Below are 21489 nucleotides of genomic sequence, written 5' to 3'. Positions count from 1 at the left end.
TATGAAAGAAGGCCTGTTCCAACTCCTGCCTGTACAGTCACTTATCGAAACTGTCGTGCAGCATGGCTGATGGCCAAATCTATTCTAAGTGAGAAATACCAATAAAATACAAAACATAGCCCTTCTTTACCATTTTCTTTGTATGTCAACTGCATTTAACTGAAATTTTGTTTTCTTTTATGATTTTTTTCTTCTTTATTCCTGAAAGGGTATGTTTTATAATTTAAAAATAAAAACAAACAAAAAACCCCAAACCCAGATTCAGTCATATATAAGGGTTAATGCATTGGTGATAGTAATATGAATAGCCTGCTACAATAAGATTTGTTTCGTTGTAATAAAAGTGCTTACAGGTGTTTTGTGCTCCTGTATATGCTGATTTCTGGTTGTGTGTGTGTTTCCTCCCATACTACTCAAATGTTTCATGTTTTAAGCTATCAAGGTATCAGTGGGAGTACCATTACCTCTTGGTGCCATTAGTATTTTATTACCCCCTCCTCACTGTGCTCTCAAGAACTTTGTGGGAACACCTTTTAAAGATGTGAAAAGTGGTAGCAATTTATATTTCTTGTCTGATCTGTCTTTGTCGGTGACGCAACATTTATTAACAGTTTTGGTTGGGGGCAGGGTAGTATTTGTCACAAGCTGAACTTTGACATTATTTCTTAAAGGCAGAAATTTTGGATTTAAATTGTATTTTAGGATGGCAGTAATTAGCAGTAGAAAAACCCATTATTTCACACTGATTAAAAATTCCTCAAAGTCTTGATCAATGCTTGATTTGTCTTCCTTGTCAGAGCTGCTCTGTCTGCAACTGGGAAGGTTGTTTTAGGATTACTGCTCTTGGAGAATCCTTCAACCAGGTTGTAAATAGGTTGCTCAGAGTCATAATGAAGGCAGGACCTTCCAGAGCAGTGGGGAGGTTTGCCAGGCTACTTTCCTTGTGGGGGTGTAGGTTCTTCAGTGTGAAAACATCTGTGTAATCAGCAAAAAATGTTTTGAGGTCTTTAATGTTTTCTGTAGGTAACATAATGTAGGAAACTCATCCTCACTAGTTCTGTCCAGTGCTCTTGCTGCTCCACGATTTATTTTTAACTTAAAATCAGCAGTACAGTAAGCCTAGCTAAAATGCATTGGATATTGTCTTGAGTCTTGGCACAGGTGGTAAATTTAGTTAGTGTCGAGGAAGAGAGGTGCTTTTTGTGGGGAGAGAAAGATCATACATGTACCATGGTACCCTGGTGTTTTAATGTTCTTTAGACGTTACAGATGCTGCAGAGCAGTGAAGACATTTTTTTGTTTACTCTTATTGTACTTATGCTACTAGCTGGATGGGTTCACCAGATTCAGTGCACACAGTACTTGACAGAGCCAAGTTATCCAGGTAGAATAAAAATAAACTGCCTACGCAAAGTATGGTCTCTGCTTCCCCGAGCCTTGGTTGGGGTGGAGGGGGTGGCAGCTGCTTCTGGGAGAAAGGGAGGCTTCCCTCAGTCTCTGGCTGTCTGGTGTCTGCATTCTCAGCCATCACGAATGTTTTCTTTTTGCAGATGACACGATTGGTGCTGCCCGGCATGCTGGAAAGGTGAGTCACGCTAACACTATCCAGACAAAGTCATCATTATTTATAGGGGAGAATCCTTTCTTGAAAAATTCATTACTGTGACTAATCAGCCTAGTCTCCATGTTTTAATGGCAGAGTAATGCTGGGTGAGTCACGCTGATGGTGCATGAATCATCAGACGGTGGAAGCCTTTTCCACTCGATTCCCTTTTTATTTTTCCTCTCCCTTCTCCACTGTTGTGGTGATTCCTTTTAGAACAGAATTAAAAAGCCCGTCTGACTCATCAGCACTAACTCAACAACCTGCTATTCTGAGGGGGTGGTTACAGTTCCTGGGAATAACCTTCTTAAGGCTATTTCTCTAAGTCGTTGTAAGTAAAATGGATGTGAAGAATATGTTCTCATTATACAGTAGGAGGTATATTGAGGAAAGTCTGTGATCATTTGGAAAAGTAGAACTGGAGACCAGCTCTTTAAAATAAGAGTTAATGCACACCACTGTCACCGTGGAAGACATGTACTGACTTCCTAGCTAGCTCCTAGGTGAAACTAAAAGGTGCACAGTTTCCGTGTAGTCTCTCCAGGCTGTTTTCTAGCTGATGTTGACTGTCCTGGGCTGTTTGCCGTCTCTGTTACAGCACTGACCCCGGCTTGTTGGGGGTTGCCCTAGGTCAGGTCTGAGCTACGTTCGCCATACTGACATGTAGAAGCACGCGTGACAGTCAATGTAGTCCTGCCTCCAAACAAATACTGTAGGAGGAGCTTATATGTGGGGCAAACCTCCAAATCCAACAAAGATTAAGACAAAAAAATTGGTATTTGTTGTATCATCCTGCTATCTGGGAGTCTTCATTGCAGGTCAGGAGTCAGTTATTCAAGTGCTGCACAGATGCAGAGCAAATGTTTCACATCTAAACCAAAGTTTCTTCAGGGGTACAAACTGTCAGAGCTAGTAGCCAGTGTGGGAGTCAGTGTCTAGCACATCAGGGTGATGGCAAGCTTAGATTTTTAGTTAAGCAATCAGGAGATGAGGAGGAGTTTATTTCATGTAAAGAAACTTGAATTAGAAAAGAAGACCCAAGACAGAGCTCTGGGATGGGGATGTAATATTTCCCAATAAAGCTGGAGTAGAGGATGAGGATTATGGTACAGTGTTGGTGGTAGCTACTCAGGGTTTCTAAGTCAAAAGTTACTCCTTTCCCATGTACTCTTATTGATAGGTAAAGGGACCTGCCTTTTGTGAAACCACCGCCTTCTGAAGATGCCAACACGACCAAAGCCATTCTGCTTTCTAAGGATTTAATGTTGGTTTGCTATCAATTTTTGGAACTTTGAAGCTCTAACAATTTCTTTCCTCAGTTTGTCTAAAGAAACGTCATAGTTACCCATTTGGCAGAGTTGATCTTTTCAGCTTCTTAGGACAGAATGATGTATACTCTACTTATAGGATATCCTGTGTATGTCTTTCTGTTACGTATTAACCTGGGTAAGATGATTTGAATGAAAGGCAGCAAACCAGGATCCTGCTGACTTCTGGTTCTGACTACCCTTCAGCACACCATGTCATGTTTCTTCTCACTTTTCCTAACTATGTGATTACCTCAGGAATCTCCAGGATAAATGTTCAAGAAGCAGCTCGGAAAGAAAAGGTTAATAGTGTTAAAAAAAAAAAAAGGTAGTACACATCTCGAACTTTTTCCTGTGCGTGAGCAGCTGCTTTGAATGACTGCTCCATTTGAATGAAGGCCTTGGTTTATGTCCCAGGGAAAAAAAATATTTGAAAAAGCTTCCATTTTCCATTTGGTTTTGTGAAGTCGGTTGGGTTTGCAGTGCACAGAAGCAATGTCTGCAGCTGCCAACTCCTGCGTAGTCATAGCTGACAGGCCATTAACACCGCTAAGAGTCTGTAACCACAGGAGGACATGGCTGTCCAGCAAATCCAAGAGCATGAACAAATGGTAGCAGTACTTGGCTGCTCTTTGGGCCAACCGTAAATTTCTCACATGGGACCGCAGGTTAGGAAAAAGGGCTCCAGGCTCTAAGAATAAAACTAGACTAGGAATCCCATCATTATTCCTCACTTGTTCAAGGAGGATAGCATGTTGAGTAGATAAATGTGACGTAGCACGCTATAGCATCTTGCAGCTATAGTGCATGCTTTTATGTATTTGGGTGTTGGTTTTATGGTAATATATTACAAGAGAAATACAGAAATAGAGCAGACTTTACATGCTTTGCATCTTGATCTGTAAGGAGAAAACACAACCGCGTCTTGGTGTGTCTGACTTTTTTTATTTATAATAAACATAGCAGCATTAGATGAATGCCACTTCTGGTAATGGCATTTAGATGCTCTGCTGTGGCTCCTCTCCCATGCTCTGAACACTTAAAGTGACAATTTATAATCTGCGGCTTCCTATTACACTTAAATGAGCAGTTCCCCTGTAAATTTTCAGGCTGCTGTCTAAGGTGGGAGACTCATAGAACTGAAAATCGAGGCTTGATGTCTTTGGGAACAAAAAAACCACCACCGACAAAAATCAGTTGACTGTTTCTAGACAAATATCAAACTATGGTATTTATTGCCAGGGAAGTAGCAAGTGCATAATTACATTACAGAGGAAGCTTGCTCTTTCCACTTGGCGTGCAGCTGGAGCCGGCGCTGGTTGCCACAGCAACAGGGAGATGGCTAAATATAGCCTCCCCGGCGCTGGACCGCTTAAGGTAGAATGATGGGGAGGTGTGAGGGTGTGGGCCTGGCGCTCTTCATCTTGACCAACTTTCTGTTTTGTTTTGTTCAGTCCACAGCTGAATTGGATGGAGCCAAAATTTCTTTGTGCTGCACTGATGCTCGCATAGTTCTTCAGATCCCGCCCTAAAAATGTTTCTTTTGCAATTCCCCTAAGAAGCAAAATTGTAGTTAAAGTAATCGGAAGTGTTCCCCCTACATGCATGCTTCTCAGTTTCCTTTTATCTGGAGGTTTTAAGTGAAGAGCTTTTAAAGCTAGCACTGTTTTCTTTATAAAGAAAACATACAAACCACAAAACCCCTAGGGGCATTGTCTGCTTCAAAGAGACCAATACCTGGAGCTTCTGCAAGGGGCTGCTATTAATTTGTTGTGTTTCCAAGAGGGTTTTCTGGTTTTCTTCACTGGGTCAGACCATTAATTTGCTGCACCTAGATGGTGGTCACTACTGCTGGAAAGTTGCAGTCTAGCCAGATGCTGCAAGACCTGTGCTTTACAGCCTGAATGCCAACCTCTCTTCTAAAGCTTCAGTTTGTTTTATAAGCATGAGGCTCGTGTTTATCCATATAAATGTTTACCCCTTTTTGAATCCTGTTAAGCTTTTGTCCTCAATTAAGTTTTGTGGCAAGTACTCCCATAGTCTGAATATGGGAAGAGCACTTCCTTTTATCGGATCTAAATTTCAGTCTTTCATTTAAATAAATGTCATCTTTCTTTTGTGTTCTGAGAGGATAAATCAAGATCTTGATCTTGTCATTCACTAGTCTGTATGCTCTTATCACGGCTGCTTTTAATAGTCTCTTAAATAGCTAAATGGAACCAATCTTTTCACCTCATCAATGTATCGGGGTTTTTTATTCTCCTTTTCCCCTTCCTTAAATCATCAGGTTCTTAGTATTTCTGGCCTATATTTGGAGGGATAAAAGCGTTCCATAGACTGTAATACAAGGTTGCAGTAGTGGTGGATCTGTCCCTACCATTCCCACCATCCTGTTCTTTGGCTGGTTTTGGTGACTGCTGCACAAGAGAACGCCTTGTGGACTTTGTTCAGGTTTTCCAGGGAGCGGATAGTTGAGTTAGTCCTGCAAGGTTTGCAATTAATTCACGTTATTTTCTTTAGTATGCATTGTTGGTTTTGTTAATAGTGATATTTTTTTTTATCTACCATTCTGTAGTCTGTTCATATAGCAGTGTGAGCTCTTTAAGAAGTTCCTTATAGTATTATCCAATTTGGTAATGTCTTAAAAACTGCATGAATACTCATTTCACTGCTAATCCCCATTTGAGCTCATGAATAAATATCACAAGCACCACCTGTCTTGATATGAAAAACTTCTGGCATCCACTGTTAACCTTTTGCTGTCGTGAAAATTCATGATTAATTTGTGGTCTTATTTTCTCCATACTACATATTTTGACCCATGTTACTACTTTATTTCACCAACCAAGCCTTGCAGATAACTCCTGAAGAATACAACGAACTTTGGCAAAGGTGTTTGAAACCCTGAATGACTGAAATGATTCTTTTCTGTCATGTTAGCTGTCTTGTTTCTAGAGGTGAATCAATCACAGATTTAATTCACACTTGTATCATGGCAGAAGCCATGTGGGTTTGAATCTATTGTCACAATTTTCAGAGAGTTATATAATTTTAAGGGACACTTAAGCTCAGCTGTTTGTTTTCAAGATGGCAACTTAAATCATTGTGGCAGCACCAGCATAGGGTATACGTGGATGAACAAATATGATGAGAAACTCATATATGAATCTGCAGGAGTTGAGCTGCGTGGTGCCTACCTGCGTGAATGTTCTCACTCTGCACTAAACACGACATACTTAGTAGTAGATTCAGGTAAACTGGCTTGAATTTACTACAGGGTAAGAAGAAGCAGAGATGCGTCTTTCACTGTGTTGGACTGTCTGGTAGCAGCTTCTAACACTGTACTTGCCCTAATTTGCCTGAAGCTTTTAAAACTAATTCTTCTTTCTACTTAGCACTAAATAATATGCCTGGTTTTGTAGATAAAACTAGTCACAGAAACAGACATGCTCAAAATCAGTCTGTGGCTTGGGAAATCCAGGAGTCTTACTTTCTGTCCTACCTACACATGCGTTAGAAGTGCTTGGCACTTCTACCACATTAGGTGGTAGCTAATTTCAGACTGGTACTCTTACCTAAATATTATTGTGGAATACTTTCGGTGTTACTGTAATACAGCTTGTAAACCAACTCCTATTTTCTGTAGTTATCTACTGAATATCTTCCATACTGTATTATAACACTTCTGTATTTGAGCAGTAGATTCAGATACTTCCTATCCTGAAGATCCATCATGAAGTACCATTTAGAAGATGAAAGGGGTTATCAAAGTGTAAACTATACAACAAACTTGTGTTGCCATTTCTGCCACCTTAGCCCGAGATTTAGGAGTTGCCTTTTGGACTTGTGCCAGCTTCGCTCAATCAGTTTGGCATAGTTTAGTCCAGTGTGTGTGTGTAAATATATGGATGGAGCTTGATTCTCTTGCTACATTGACCTTGGAGTTGTTCCAGATTTATACCAGCTGCTTGAATACTTATATTCATATACTTAGTCATATTAGTAAATTTCAGTTTAGGATTTGGTTGAGGTTTTTAAACAGATCTTAATCTCAATTGCATCTTGAGGCTTGCAGGAATTCTCTGAAACATGAAAGATGTTTCCTTTATTTCATGATAATATATCTTCACTGTCTTTCAGATCAAAAGGGGTAATCCTGAATATCTCCTCAGCTGCTGGGATGTATCCAACTCCACTGCTGACTCTTTACTCTGCAACCAAGGTAAGCGTTCTTTTCCACACTGAAATCAAGCGTCAAACATAAGCCAACAGTACAGGAATAAACGTTTTGGTGTCCATCTAGTGGCGCTTTCATGAACTAAAAGTACTGAGTTTCTAACTTATTTTTTTCCAATAGTGGAAGCTGGAAGGTCAAGAGAAAAATTAGTGCGAGGGTTTACTGGCATGGAAACAACTGTTTTATGTATTTCGTCATGTATTCTACTTTTACATGGAAAAGGATGCTAGTGTACCAAGCAAGCTTAGCGTGAGGTTGAGAAAGGACACTAAGTTTAACACACTTTCTTATTTTGACTTTGAAACTTTTTTCCCTCATCTTACTGAAGATATGTATCTTCAATATATATGTACATATATTTATTTAAGTAGGACTCTTCTGGTGCTTGCTGGAAGCAAACATTTCTCCTTCTTTTTTATTAGTTGCCTTAAGTTTAGCCTTTCAGGTAAGAGAAAGGATAGAACTCTAGGGCCTTGCCATTACCAAATAGTCAACTTCCCTTGATCCGCTGACCATATGTACCTGCTAATGTAGCCCAGTATGTCATTTGATGTTCTTGCAGTGAGTGGATTATTGGCTTATCTTCTCCCCGGCAGCCACAATAAATTCCAGGTTCTTTGCAGCAGGACTGCTACCAAAATTAAGGCATGACGTTATCCCACTCTGTATGCAGAACTTTGCACTTCACTCTGTGTCAGTCAAGAAATTTCATGATGTTTAACAATAATGAAGTTTATTGGGGTCTCTCTGGACTGAAGCTCTGTCGTGTCAGCCGCTCCATCTAATGTTGTCATCTGCAAATTTGCTGAGGGCGTGCTCTGTGTCATCATCTAGGTCGCTGATAGGAGATACTGAAGAATATGGGCCTCTGTATTGATCTGTAGAGTTCTCTGCTTGTTATCAGCCAGATGTCAAACTATTGATCATTGCCCTTTGAGCCTGGCGGTCCAGCCGATTTTCAGTCTGGCCAGCAGTTTGTCCTTTCAGCACATACCTGCTCAACTTCCAAATGCGAATGCTGCAGAAGACTGTGTCAAAAGCTTTAGTGAGTTGAAAATATATCTATAGATACACACACACGTAGTTTATGTATATTAAAAATCTGTTTCCCTCATCTGCAAAGCTAGTCCACTCCATTGTAGAAAGCAATTTAGTTGGTCAAACATGATTTGCTGTTGGTAAACCTGCGTTGACTGTTTCTGATATATCTTCTTGTCCTTTATGTGCTTGGAAATTAATTCCAAGAGGAGGGCTCCATGATCTTTCCGCAAACTGAGTTAAAGCTGACGGGATCATTCTTGCCTTTTCAAGGAGGGATATGTTAGCCCTCTTCCAATTGTCAAAGACCTCCCCCAGTTTCCATAGTTTTTCACATAACATAGGCAGCAGACTTGTATACGTACGGACTAGTTCTTTCAGCTCTCTTGAGTGAATCCATGGTGGCTCCATGGATTTGAATACATCGAGCTTCTCTGAGTAGTTCCTAAATTGTGGCTGCCTCTGCCTGTCTCTTTTGTTAAACAAAACTGGTGCATGCAGAGGCATGTGAGCGGGCTTTGGCTGTGTAAAGGCAAGAGAAATGTTGAATACCTTAAACTTTTCCTCGCCTTTATCTCTAGGTTGTCTCCCTCATCCATCAACAGACCCCCGTTTCTCTGAAATTCCTCTTCAAACTAGTGTACCTGTAGGATCCTTTACTGCTACCCTTAATGTCCTTTCCTGGTCTTTTCCTAGCTTGGATTTTGTTCCTGAGTACCCAATAATGTTTTATGTTTCTCTTCTATTTCTTCTCCTTGTTTCTGTCTCTCATATGCTCATTTTTAGTTCAGTGAGAAGCTCCCCACTTGGCCAAACACTCCTTTTACTGAAATATCCTCTCGTCTTCCACAAAAGGCTGGTTTATTTTACCAGTTCATAAGTCACTACTCTAGATTTACGTTTCATGTTAAATTTACCTGCTCTGGTTTCTCTTTGTGTCACTGGAACAGTTTTGTCTTTCTGCAGCTGGTCTTATTTTTTTTCCGAAGATACTTGTAGGGGCTTCTAAAATGTTCACCTAAAAGGTCTCCAGTTAACGCTGTAAAGACAGAATATGGGTACACAGTATGGAACTGAAGTATATGATAAAACTAAATGCAGGAGACATTTACACTGGTATTAAAACAGTATGGCACTACAGCTTTTTCAGGTGCACCTGGTAATTACCTTAAATACTTCAAGGATTTCAGAGTCTAAGCAGAACCTTGACAGGATGAAGAAACCTTCAGTAGTGTCATTCATGTCAGAACAGACCTGTGTTTCCTCTAGACTCTCAGTAATGTCTTCATATTTCCAGAAAGGAATTGATGCACACTATTTTATTCATGCTAAAGGAGGGGATATCTAAGTTTAGAAATCATGAAAGCCTGAATTAGTTTTAGCTGATAAAATTTGCTCTTGAAATAGCTGTTTCCTGAGAGCACAGTTCTTTGTTTTAATATGAGAGGTCACTTTTGTTGTGGCGGTGCCTTCAGCTTTATGGAATGAATTGAGCTTCTGATTTTAGTGATAACATGCCTTACACTGCTTTGGTTAGTCTTTTTTTGATGAGAATCTCAAATATATCCTCCGCTCCCCCTAAGAAACTCAATTAGGGGTTAAGTAATCTGCCTATTCTCAGCACTGCTCATCATCTACTACAGCAAGATTAGTAAGCATGAAAGTGACTCTCCTAATGTAGCTCTAGAAAGACTGTATCTGCAATTTCTAATTTTTTTTCCCTCATCTATGTAGAGGGGTTTTAAAGCATAGTATCCTTCAGGTCTCAGTCAATGGCTTTGGCTAATTATCAGGAACAGACACAGTCCAACTCTTTAACCTTCCCGAGGAGAATTCCCTATTTTGCAATGAAATGAGGCACTTTTAAAGGAATCATAGTCCTATTTTTGACAGGCTTACCTATCTACCTGCATTAGTATTAATGAGAAGTTAAATACAGTGGTTTTTTTTCCCCCACCACGTCTTTTAATATTTGGGTTTGATAGTGATATCCAAGGAGAAGTTGTTTTCGTAATGCAATGTTGATTCAGAGGATGCTTAATTAGATGATGTTCTTAAGACTGTTTTAAGTTAGAGGCTGCTGGGGGGCTTGAGGATCTGGAGGTAGAAAACGCACCATGTCTTGGAATAAATTATTCAAGATGAAAAACTCCAAAGTTTATTTGGATACTGCAAGTTGCTTTTTCTTCTCATGTAAAATGAATATTCTCTTTATTGCAAGCTCTTTGCCACCAGTAGAAGTGACAGTCTCTTTATACTCTCTCTCCATATTTGGAGCAGTAACTGATTTCAGGACTCTGTCATGTAGAAACAGTTAGAAATCGGAATGATCAAAGCCCTTTGATTAACACAATATAGTTTTTTATTTATTTTTAACAGATTATTGATATACTTTGTGCAGTTATCACACATACATCTGGCAACTGCGTTCGGGGACCGCACTGAAATATTTGCATGTCTGTGCAAGTGCCTTATTGTCGCAATAGCACGACTAGCTCACTTGAATCATTGCTGCTGGGTCTGATTTTTTCAGAGACTTGTTGAATACTGGATTTCATTAAGAACTTGTACTTGGAGGAAAGGGAGAAGGAGAGAACAGTTGGACAGAAGATAAGCTTTTTTAGTTTAATGAGCCTCCTTCTAGCTTGTACGTGCAACTTGAAGATGCAGAATAAAAGGACTTATCTGCTACACAGCAAAATCTAGTTTTCTTTCATATCTTGTTATGCTCAGAAAAGTGTCTATAGAAATAGCCCAGTAGTGTGGGAGTGTTTCTTTTGCTTCTTGTGTAGGCTGAGTTCAGTAGGATGACCTTGATTGGAAAAACACTGGGCACTGCAAGCTTTCAGCACTGGTTTCAGTTTGGACCTCTGTTAATCCAGTGGTGACATGGTCAGCAAAGGAAGACTGGAAAGCGGGTCCAATACTAGAGCTTTGCTGTTTGTTTTGAAACTGGTCTGAAGCAACTGCTTCTTAAATACTTGAATTAATTTATTTAGTATTTATTTTAGCTTCAAGCATGGATAAGATATTTAGTTCCTTCAGCTGAAAGTACTCCATTCATCCTACTTGGCTGACTTGTTTCACTAAAACAAGAAACCATAGCAGAACCTGTTATTTTTGTCTCGCTGGACTGCAGGAGGGAACAGCAGAACAGTGGTTTAGAAGAATGCCGGGAGGGGGAATCTGTGGTGGCTTGAACTGCTGAGTAGCCTTGGGTTATTAGGACAATACTTTCTCGGCATGGTTACAGAAACGGCTGTATCAGATGTGAGGGCATCATGAAGGCAGGTACTAGCATCCACCTTTTAAGCCCTTCCACTTCTTTCTTGAAACTTTTAGTCTTGTAATTTCTACAACTTCCAGAAGTTTGGAAGAGAATATGTGGAGATGGGCTTCAGAACTAGGAAGAAGTATCACCACAGGGTGGCATTTCTTAGAAGTGTAAAGGCAGAAGATAAAGTATTTAAACACTATGTTTTAAAAACCACACACAAGAGAAACCTACTTAAATGACTCTTTAAAAAAAAAAAAAAAAGCCTAAGGAGATGACATAAATAGTGAACAATGTCAACATACAAAGTATTATTTTCCTTTTTAAACTAAGCTTTATGTAGCAAATCTAGTTTCTCTTCCTTCTAAATTAAAAAGGGTTTTATTTTTTTAGATTGAGCCTCGCTTCTGTAAAAATGCTTCGTAAGCATAGGGTTTCTATTCAGATGGCATTGCTCTAATATGCAAAGTTTCTTTGAAAACCTAAGGTTTTTCACTTTGAAACCAGGAGCTATAAATAGTAATTCAAATATGCTTACAAAAACCTGCAAACTATAGTTTCCATTTTAATGCGTAGCATGCTGCATGTTTCCCTTCTTTTCTCTCCAGGCTTTTGTGGATTACTTCTCCCGAGGCCTCCATGCAGAGTACAAGAGTAAGGGCATCATTGTGCAGGTGAGTAGAGTTTGTTTCATCTAAGTGTGGTTACCACAGCAACCTTGGTGTCTTGGTAACAAAAGGGAATCAGCATTTTCTCTTATTCATGAATATGTGACGCAGATTAAGGATAAGGATTTCCTTTGATCCCATTAGCAGCTTGCTTAAGTTACTCTGAAACAATGCCTCTTGTAGCAACAAAAACCATGGTTGTTTTGGTGTGTTTTTTTTAGCTGGTGATGGTAATTGAACCTTTAAGTATAAAATATTCCATAAAACTGTGTGCAACCCTGTAGAATACATCTTTATACAACTTAATCTAGTGGAATGCACTTTTGGAGTGCATTTGTACAGAGATTCAATGGGTAACTGTTCAAAAGACTAGAATAGTAGCAGGCCATTCCCTGCAGTGTCAGTGAATCAACTGCTAGTGTAAGCATAGTAGCAAGAACCAACAAAAGCATCAGAGACCCTTCGTATGTGACGGACTGATTTAATTTTCTTTGGTACTGGCTTTTCATGTTACTAATGAGTCTTGCTTTTTTCCCCCCCCTATTTGTTTACCTTCCATGGTTTTAATTATTTTTGATGGGGCATGAAAGCAAACCAAGCCAGTCTCTCACAACTTTATGTGAATCTGCTTAATATCACTTCTCGCATACTCTTAGTGTCTGCTTCCAAAACGTAGCTGGAATTTCCAGCTTTAGTTGCGAACATTGAGTTTTCCATTACTTATTACACCTGTTGCTCTCCAGAGCAATAGTCAGTTTGATAAAGGTGTGGTATAAGATCTCACCTGTACTGTGAAGACAGTAATGTATCTTTCTTTTAAATTCAGTTAGGGATCTTCTTACAAACAGGATTAGCCTACGTCCATGCCTGTCATTCCCCTATTCTGTATGGTGATTCTCAAAACCATCTGAACTCTGAAGGCCCTATGAGGACTAAGGCACAAAGTTGCCTGCCTCATTTGTGTAATCATCAAGAGTGAGAGCACAACTTTCGTTACTGGCTAAAACCATAGAGAAGTTGTTATCAACTTAAGGCTATGTTACCTTTTCGATGTGCTAGATATTTTTTTTTTCCCCTTTAAGCATACTTAGCAAAACAAGAACTTATCACCAGGAAATGCCCTGCAGTTTAGTATCCAGATGTTTAGTCCTAGATGTTTAGTATAATGTCCTGTCCCAGTTCCTGAGAGAGGATTGTGTTAAGAAAAAAAGACAATAGTTGGGTGAGCTATTCTCACGCAGTTACTGACCCTTTAATGGGAACCTCATTTAAACCTAGATTTAAACCTTATACTAAACAACTTAAGGGATGCTGTTTATTTTGGGTTCTGTTGGCAGTGGAGAGGAAGCTAGCAAATGTGGTCCCTGAAAGCATTCTAACTACTGTTCCTACAGACCTTCTCAAGGACAGACTAGATGACATTAGTTTTACGCTGGTAACAGATGATAACTTGCTGTAGAGCTCCCACAGCATAACTTCTCCTCAGAGTGCTTGGTGCTGTGCCCTAGCACCCTGGGATGTACCTTCAGCTAAACCAAGGTACACGTTCAGCATACAGGGTGGTTTGTGTGTGCTCTCACTTCTTGAAATGTTTTAAGCTGGAGCAACTTTTAGTGTTTTATGTCTCCTTGTTACTTTCTCTCCTCACAGGGCTTTCCAAGTGTTTCCCTGGCTTCAGCCCCAAACTGTCCAGCAGTGGGTCAATTTTTACCATACTGCAAGTTCTTACAGCTTGCTTTTCACTCTTACCCTTCTATATTACTTCTATCTCCCCAGTGTGGTTCAAGTTGTATTACTCGCAGATTTAACCTCGTTATAAGACAGCTGTTCTTCCGACCCGTTTCATCTGCATGTGGCCCTCTTTTAGTCTGTGGTCACAGTCTCCAAATGAGAATGAAGGAACTGGTAGAGTATTTCTCTTTTCTACATCAATAATACGAAGTCTTCTAGTAGGATTTCTTTCCTGCTCCAGCCTACCTACAAACTGTGAGGCATGGGCTCCGTCAACACACAGCATCACTGGCAATAGAGCTCGGTGTGATTTTTTTTTTTTTTTTTTAAATTTTTGTGTGTGTGTGTTGTGGTATGATGTCTAAGCTCTTTCTCTGTTTTCTGGTGTTTTCTCAGGTAAAGCTGCTGATAGTTACCTCAGTGTGAGAGTATTTAGATCAGATGCTTGCAGGAGAAGGAGTGTTACATCTTTGAGATGTGTTCTTCCAATGTACATTTGCAACCAGGCAGTCTCCTCCTCCCCAGATTTTGCTTAAATAGTGCTCTGTCAGTTTGAGAGGAAGACGAAGAAGGAGTAGGTACTGCTCTTTTATGACTATGGAGTACCTATTGAAACTGAAAAGGTAAATAACTTAGTAACTTATGCTTGGCTAAAGGCATTAAACACAGTATGAATCTAGATAGTATGGGAAAGATTTTCTAGCTTTTGGATGTGGAAAAGCTAGGAAAAAGAGTTTTCAGTGTCTTTACATTTTTAACACTAGAAAAAATGGAGAAATAAATCTGGCTTTCTGTATCAATAACTGTTTTCCTGTGCAAAACTTAGCAGGTTGTGGTAAGCTGTCTTTTTGTAACTCCTGTGTTGGCTAAGGGTGCTGAATTCCTGACAGCACTGCTTTTTTTGCCCCTAAATGTAGACAGTGAATTGCCATTCTGAGTTATGTGGGCCTGATGACCAATAGCTGTCACAGCTTCAATTTGTTATGCTAATTTTATTGCAGTCTATGTCCTTGTAGTCTTGTTTCAGCCTAAGTCACTATAAACCACTAATGAATATTACAAGTACCTTCCTGTGAAGACAAGCTGATGTATCTTCCTCAAGCCCTTTGGAAGACTGCATCTCCTTTAGATTCTTTGAAGTTCATCTCTCTGACCTTCAGAAATATAGCGCTTTTAACTGCAGACTTCAGGTTGAGGTCACCATTTCAAACAGTTAACTTTCACCATGCCAATACCCACAGAGTACCACTGCCTGAAAAGCAGAAACACGGTACAGGTGGTATTTTACCAATTTCTGAAGTTCAGCCTAAGGTGTATCAGTTTCGCTCAAGGGGATTGCCTTCTCTGTGGAAGCTTAGTTTTGATAGTATATAGTGCTTTTATTGCAATGCAGATGTGTCTAGATTAAAAATACATTCTTTCTGGCTGACAGGCCTGCTTAATTTTACAGAAGCAGCACAGTAATAGCATAGGTTAAAATTCTGTGTGTGCTTACATGGAGAGAAAGAGGCAAAAAGAAAAGGAATGGGGAAGATGACAAGGACTTCTCTGAAGACTTGTTTGGAAAAATCTCTCCCTGAAAGGTTTCTGCAGACTCTTCTGAAACTTTTGCTCTTTGAATATGTCTAAAAAATATGGCTTGGTTCTTTACCCCTTTCTTTTATTCCCTTTTTTTAACTTCAGTCAGCATTGGCATTTTCCCTCTATGCTTCATTACTATCCATAGTAAAAGTGCAACAGTGAAAACTTCCACTACCTGTTTTCTTCTACCATATCCACTATATAAAATATCAGATCACAGAATCATGGAAGTGTTTGTTTGAAGGGATCTCTAGTAAGTTTTCTGGTCTAACCTCCTGCTCTCCTAGTATTAGCAGTGGGATTGCTGCTAACACAAGGTCAGGGGCTAGTTGTAGCTTTATCCAGCCAAATCTTGAAAACCTTCAAGGGCAGGGATGCCCTGGCCACTCTGGACAACCTGTGAGAGTGTTGTACTGCTCTCTTAGCAAACTCTTTTTTTTTCCTTAGTGTCCAGTCTGAAAGTTCACAGCCAAAATTGAGAGTTTTGCCTCTTGTTATTTTATCTGGCACTACCAAAAAGAGTTTGGCTCTCATCTTCATAAGTGCCCTTGAAACAAGTGTACGCAGATACTGGGTCACCACCAGCCTCCTTTTTCACCACAGTGAACAAGCCCATCTCTCTCTCCAGGTATACACAAAAGTGTGCTGTTGCCAGACTAATGGCATTGCCTTCCACCAAAGCTTTTTAGCTTTGCTCTTTAGCTTTCTGTACAGGTCAGCTTTGGTTGCTGCAATTCTTCCATTTCCCCTTTATGTACCCCATCCTCCTTTTCCCCGCAGAGAAATGGAAAGTGACTTTGGAAACACTCAAGAGTTCAGGTCTTTTCTTAAAAGTAAGGTAAAATAAGTGAGAAAATTGTGTAAACAAGCTATTCTGACTTTTGGGGGCTTATTTTCATGTGAATGTAGCATAATTAGTAGAGGCTTCTGTTCAGGACTTGAGATCTGCTCTTGCATCCACACAACGTTCAAGACGCCAATTCTGAGTGCCGGCCAATTTTAATAAGCATCAAAGCTGTAAGCACTAGCAAATGTTTTAAGAGAGCAAGAGACATTGTATTGACATAAGCTACTTTTAAGGCATGTTTTGAAACTGGAGAGCAGGCTAGGCTTTCTCTGGATAAAGACAAGGAATTTTCTATACAGTTTCTTGCCCAGGTAGTGGGGGTTTATGTCTGCCTGAATGCAAAAAGCTAAAAGGCTTTAGGCAGTTAAAGATTATTTTTTTTTTTTTTAATCCGTCATGCTAGTTTTAGATATGGTTCGTGAATGTCTGAGATGCTTGTGCAGAGGACGAAGGGGGGAAAACTAACTTGATGGATTCAACAGGTCTCTTCATAGCTGTTAAAATATGGCATAGTTAATAGGAAGGTGGTAAATCTTATGTTTCTGAAATTAAATACCTGTCTCTTTGTTTTCTAGAGAGCATTTGGGAGGAAAAAAACGTTGGCGTGCAATCCTATGCTTCTATGTGCCTTGAAGCCTGTGGATCAATAGCTAGCCAGTAGCGCTACTGTATGCTTGCTTTTTCCAAGTATCATGCACAGTTGTTTGCCCCTTCATGCTATCCAGTGGCTTAACTGGGTAGTGCAGGTCATTTATGAAGTCTGTTTCGAGCAGAGGAAGACAGAAAATAAATCTTAACTGTAACCATCGTGCCACTCTGTGTGGGGACATTGCAGATGTAAATTGGTGGTGAATAAGCAGCTTAGAATTGTTTTCTTTTTTTAAAACACCAAACTAGAGATTCAGTTTAGAAATGTAACGTAAAAAATGGATGAGGTTTACATTCTGGAGCTGAAACTAGGTACCTATGCTGTTATGGTAACAGAAGAATAGTTCTCTTATCCAAGTGTTTGTAGCTTCAGGTGACTTTAAAGGTGATGGTAACCACTTATGCTTCTGAAATTCAGATCTCCATGTTTTTCCTCTCCATTTGAAAGTGGACTCATGCAGTATATTTTTTTAAAGTCCTATTTATGGAGAGAAGTGCACGGTTTTAATGTCCTAAGGTGAAGGAATGAGCAGATGTACCAATGCTTCCTGTTTGTGGTGGTCGAATTCCTGTTGAAATGTGCACAGCCATGGCATGGATAAATAGTTGATGAGAGTTCAAGTGGCCCTTTTCCCCCTGTGCTATGCTTCTGAGAGCGTGATAGTAAAGCTAATGTTTCTGAGGTCGAGCATGTGCGGTCATTGTTCTTTAAGAGACTAACATGGGGAAAGCAGGCTTCCAAACTGTAACTTGCCCAATTATACCGAGTTTCAAAATGGTATTCTCATTTTGAGATCCATTAGTGTAGCATAAGTGGACGCACACTTCTCAGATACCTGCTGTAAAGGTACATGAATTACAGCGCTCACTACTGTAATGAGCAGTAGTGAGTGTATGTATTAAAACACTAGTATAGCCACAGATGAAGTGCCAATGTTTTGGGAGGTCCTTGTCAAAGTGGTAAGGTTCCAACCTTTCAAAGCTTGTGAGCTCTGGTATGTCAAGATCTGATTGAGTGGCTGTAGACCAGGGCTTTTTGATTACTTTTTTTTTTTAGAAGTCTAGATTGATAACAAGTTGGAAGCAATGCCAAAACTATGACTGTGGGGAAAGAGGGTTGTTGCCTCCTGGTGTGAAAGTATTAATGCATTTCCCTTTCCTTCTCCAGTAGCATGAGCTGTGGGGATAGGTGGAATGTGGGTTTGGATCCCCCAGATCTACCTTGTTCCACCACGGACATGCCTTTGTGGTACCAGTATCCCTCTGTAAACCACATACCCATGCCGCTTCCTCTTGCTTTTCCACTGTGCCAGGGCCGGGTAGTTCTGAGACCCACCGTCACTTTTTCTGGTTCTTCCACACATAGCTATAAAAGCCCATTAACTGTGCTCCACTTCTTGATCCTTCCTTCTGTCCTTGAGGTCTTCCACTCTGGTACCGATATCTCCTCCTTCCTCTGAGCCCTCCCGTGGAGTTAACAAGCTCAGTGTTCCAAGTCTCGTGATGTTCCCTTTCCTCCTTCTTCCTCCTGCCTTTGTGTTTCTCTCTCTACAGGTGCCAAACTGAGGAGCTGTTACTCAAGTATAAAAGCCCTGTCTTGGGTTCTGTGCCTCCTTCCCAAGCGAACATTGGGGGGTTTGCTACAGAAAAGCAACACTGCAGCATTTTCTGTTGAACAGCCGGAATGGTGTTTTGCACTCACAAATTTTAAGAAAGGCTTTTCAGCCATAGGCTTGCAAGAGTAGTTTTTCTAGGGCCCCAACTGGGGATGCTGACTGTCAACAGACCACTAAATTATCAGTCCTTCACATTCCAAATGTGGCCCACGAGATAGCTGATTAAAAATGTTTTTGATATTGTACGTTGTGATCTTATAACTAGAATTGCAAAGAAGGCTAGCTTAAGCTAGAATTCGGTATACAGGTTACCTAATTTCCAACGACTTTAGTTCTTGATGGATCTGTAAGTTAATCTGAAAGCGTTCTCTGCTTAACGTGATCTTTCCTACGTGCAGAGTGTTCTACCGTATTATGTGGCAACAAAAATGTCCAAAATCCGCAAGCCGACCTTCAGTAAGCCCAGTCCTGAAACGTATGTCAGAGCTGCCTTGGGCACGGTAGGCCTGCAGTCCCAGACCAACGGGTGCCTGCCCCATGCAGTCATGGTAAGTCACCTTGGAAAAACGTAAGGATCTGAATGTCCTTTGTCTGTGTTTATGATGGAAGAAGAGTGAAGAGTAATTTTGAGTATTAAATATTTTTGTTCTTTAACTTCTAATCATAACTAGGTAATAGTTGTGTGTGCTGGTAACTGTTAGATTTCACTTAGGACAGGCTACAAAAAACTGAGACTTTTCCCCCCCCCTTTTTTTTTAGGGATGGGTCTTCTCTCTTCTGCCTACATCCGCTGTCATTAATTTACTCATGAAAACAAACAAACAAATACGGGCTCGTTATTTGAAAAAGGTGAAGGAGAAGTAAGTTGGAGGCAACTTGATCTCGGAAGCCTGGGAGTCCTGCAGGTTCCATACCCACGCTGCAGCACCGAGTAGACCTAATGTTTTAAACATCTTCAATCGTAGGTGTACTTTCTAACAAGCAAACCAGTCTTGTTTTGAGAATACAGGTGAAACAAGACTGTTGACTTCTAATATTGATTTAAAAATAGGCTTTATTTGTTTATAGCTATTATGAGGGGGGAAGTACTTCAGACTAAAATTGCACTGTGCTTTAAGAAACACTTACATGGACTTGATCAGATGTTGCACTGCAGATGAACAGCTTGATTATATAGTGTTTGTCACATCTATGTATTGTGCGCGTGGGTCAAGGGCAGAAAAATAGTAGTCCTCACATTCCTAGGCAGGTGGGGAGGAGCGGGAAGGGAGCATATTTATTTAAAAAGGTAACCTAGCGCTATTGACAGAGTGTAACTTTTTACCAGCTCAGGTTTTGGGTACTTGCAAGGATTCTGCATTGTCAGCCAGCTCGTGCGCACTCCCCTGCTTGCATGGTCCAGTGTGATTTTTTTTTTTTTGGTTTTTTTTTGTTATGAACTTGAGGGAAATGGGCCAAAACCCAAAATGACTGTAATTGCTCATCTATAAATATATACATAAAATAACATGGCAAAAATATTTAAATTCTTGGTTCTTGAATATGGATTCTAACTTTTCAGTAATATGTAATCTTTACGATTTGTAATAACACTTTCAAAAGTTTAGTGCCTGCTCTTTGTGATAGTGGTGATAACACAATGTAGATAAATGTCACAAGTTATGTGTTACGTGCTGGTTGCTATGTAAAAGATTATGGGCGCTTTAAATGCAGAGCTTGAAATGAGTTACTCTCCTTGTTAGCAACGATGGTTAAATTCTTTTTGAAGTATGTATCTGTCTTTTTGGTGAGGCCCTTTGAAATGGGAATCCTCAATATTTGAGACGGCTTTAAAAATGAGAACCAGTAAACTTCTTTAAATATAAAACATTTTTAATTTAATTGTGTTTAAATCAACTGATTTGTTTCATGGTTCTATTCCAAAACGGAGTGCTTCAGTGAGGCTGAAGTTACCAACTCCAGGAGACAGGGATCAGAGTATATGAGAAGTCTGCACTGCTGTTGTCTGTATTTACCTACTCTTTAAATAAAGATTTTGGTCTCTAGCATTCCTGTTTATAAACATAAAATGTACTGAAACACAAGACAAATGAAGTTGCAAGCAGCTACCAGTGTTTTCTGCGGTGACTTCCTATGGTTGAAGAGTGGAGGTTGTTTTCTGTCCTTGAAAGAATAATTTCAAGCTCTGATTTTGAAGTAAAATAGGTTGTACTGAGACATGATTTGAGGCTAACATTTCTGTACATTGAAAAAACCTGAATACCGATGCAATGGTGCTGATCAAATCTGAGACGCAGATCCTATCCCATAGTTTTCTTAATTTTTTGGAACAGGGATGGTGAAGTCAGTGGTATTAGTCTGTAAGAGCACATGACTTGGTTTGCTCTGGATCTGATGTGGAAGCATTGGACTTAATCTGTATGGGGTTGACTTTGTAAAACAAATAAAATGGAATTTACTCAATCTTTAACGTGTTGGTTGTTTTCCTTAAAATGTTTGCCTGTACATTCAAATGCCTGATTGTCCTTTATCATATATAGTAATGCAGTGAAAATTACTGTACTTTTGTATGACAAAACCAAAGCTTTTATTAATCTGTTTTCCTGGCTGTTACCTATTTTACAGTGCCGATATTTTAAAACCACTGGAACGCAAAATAAACTGTTAATCAGAACTATTAATGACGCTATTAATAGTTATTTCCAAATAACAGTTTTCTAACTATTGAAGGTGTTTGGAAAGACGTGTCTGAGGGCAATAGCATGATACGGTAAGGCCGTACCTGGCAGCGTTGGAGCCTGGTGCGTGGTGCTAGCCGGCTACAGTTTGGATTCCCCCTCTCATGCTTTCTGAGGTCTGTCTTTTTTTATGTTCCAAAGGGCGAGCGGGTAATCACTTTTTAACCTTAATTGAATTGACTTGGCTTTTGGATGTCTGCT

The 21489-nt window shown here is 39.9% G+C and overlaps 1 protein-coding gene across 1 annotated transcript in view; it reads left to right on the top strand.

Moving 5' to 3' along the window:
- The window catches only part of HSD17B12 (hydroxysteroid 17-beta dehydrogenase 12), a 95502-nt gene extending 74474 nt beyond the window's left edge, over positions 1-21028 (top strand). The window contains 5 exon segments of the mRNA XM_059819639.1: positions 1551-1585; positions 7051-7132; positions 12068-12133; positions 18949-19098; positions 19310-21028. Of these exon segments, the coding sequence (XP_059675622.1) occupies positions 1551-1585; positions 7051-7132; positions 12068-12133; positions 18949-19098; positions 19310-19414 (438 nt within the window). The 3' untranslated portion in view covers positions 19415-21028.
- The last annotated feature ends 461 nt before the right edge of the window (positions 21029-21489 follow it).

The sequence above is a fragment of the Gavia stellata genome, chromosome 7 (genome assembly GCF_030936135.1).
Source record: "Gavia stellata isolate bGavSte3 chromosome 7, bGavSte3.hap2, whole genome shotgun sequence".
Taxonomy (NCBI): domain Eukaryota; kingdom Metazoa; phylum Chordata; class Aves; order Gaviiformes; family Gaviidae; genus Gavia; species Gavia stellata.
The sequence above is the reverse complement of the archived record's forward strand: the minus strand, read 5'-3'. Positions and strand labels throughout refer to the sequence as shown.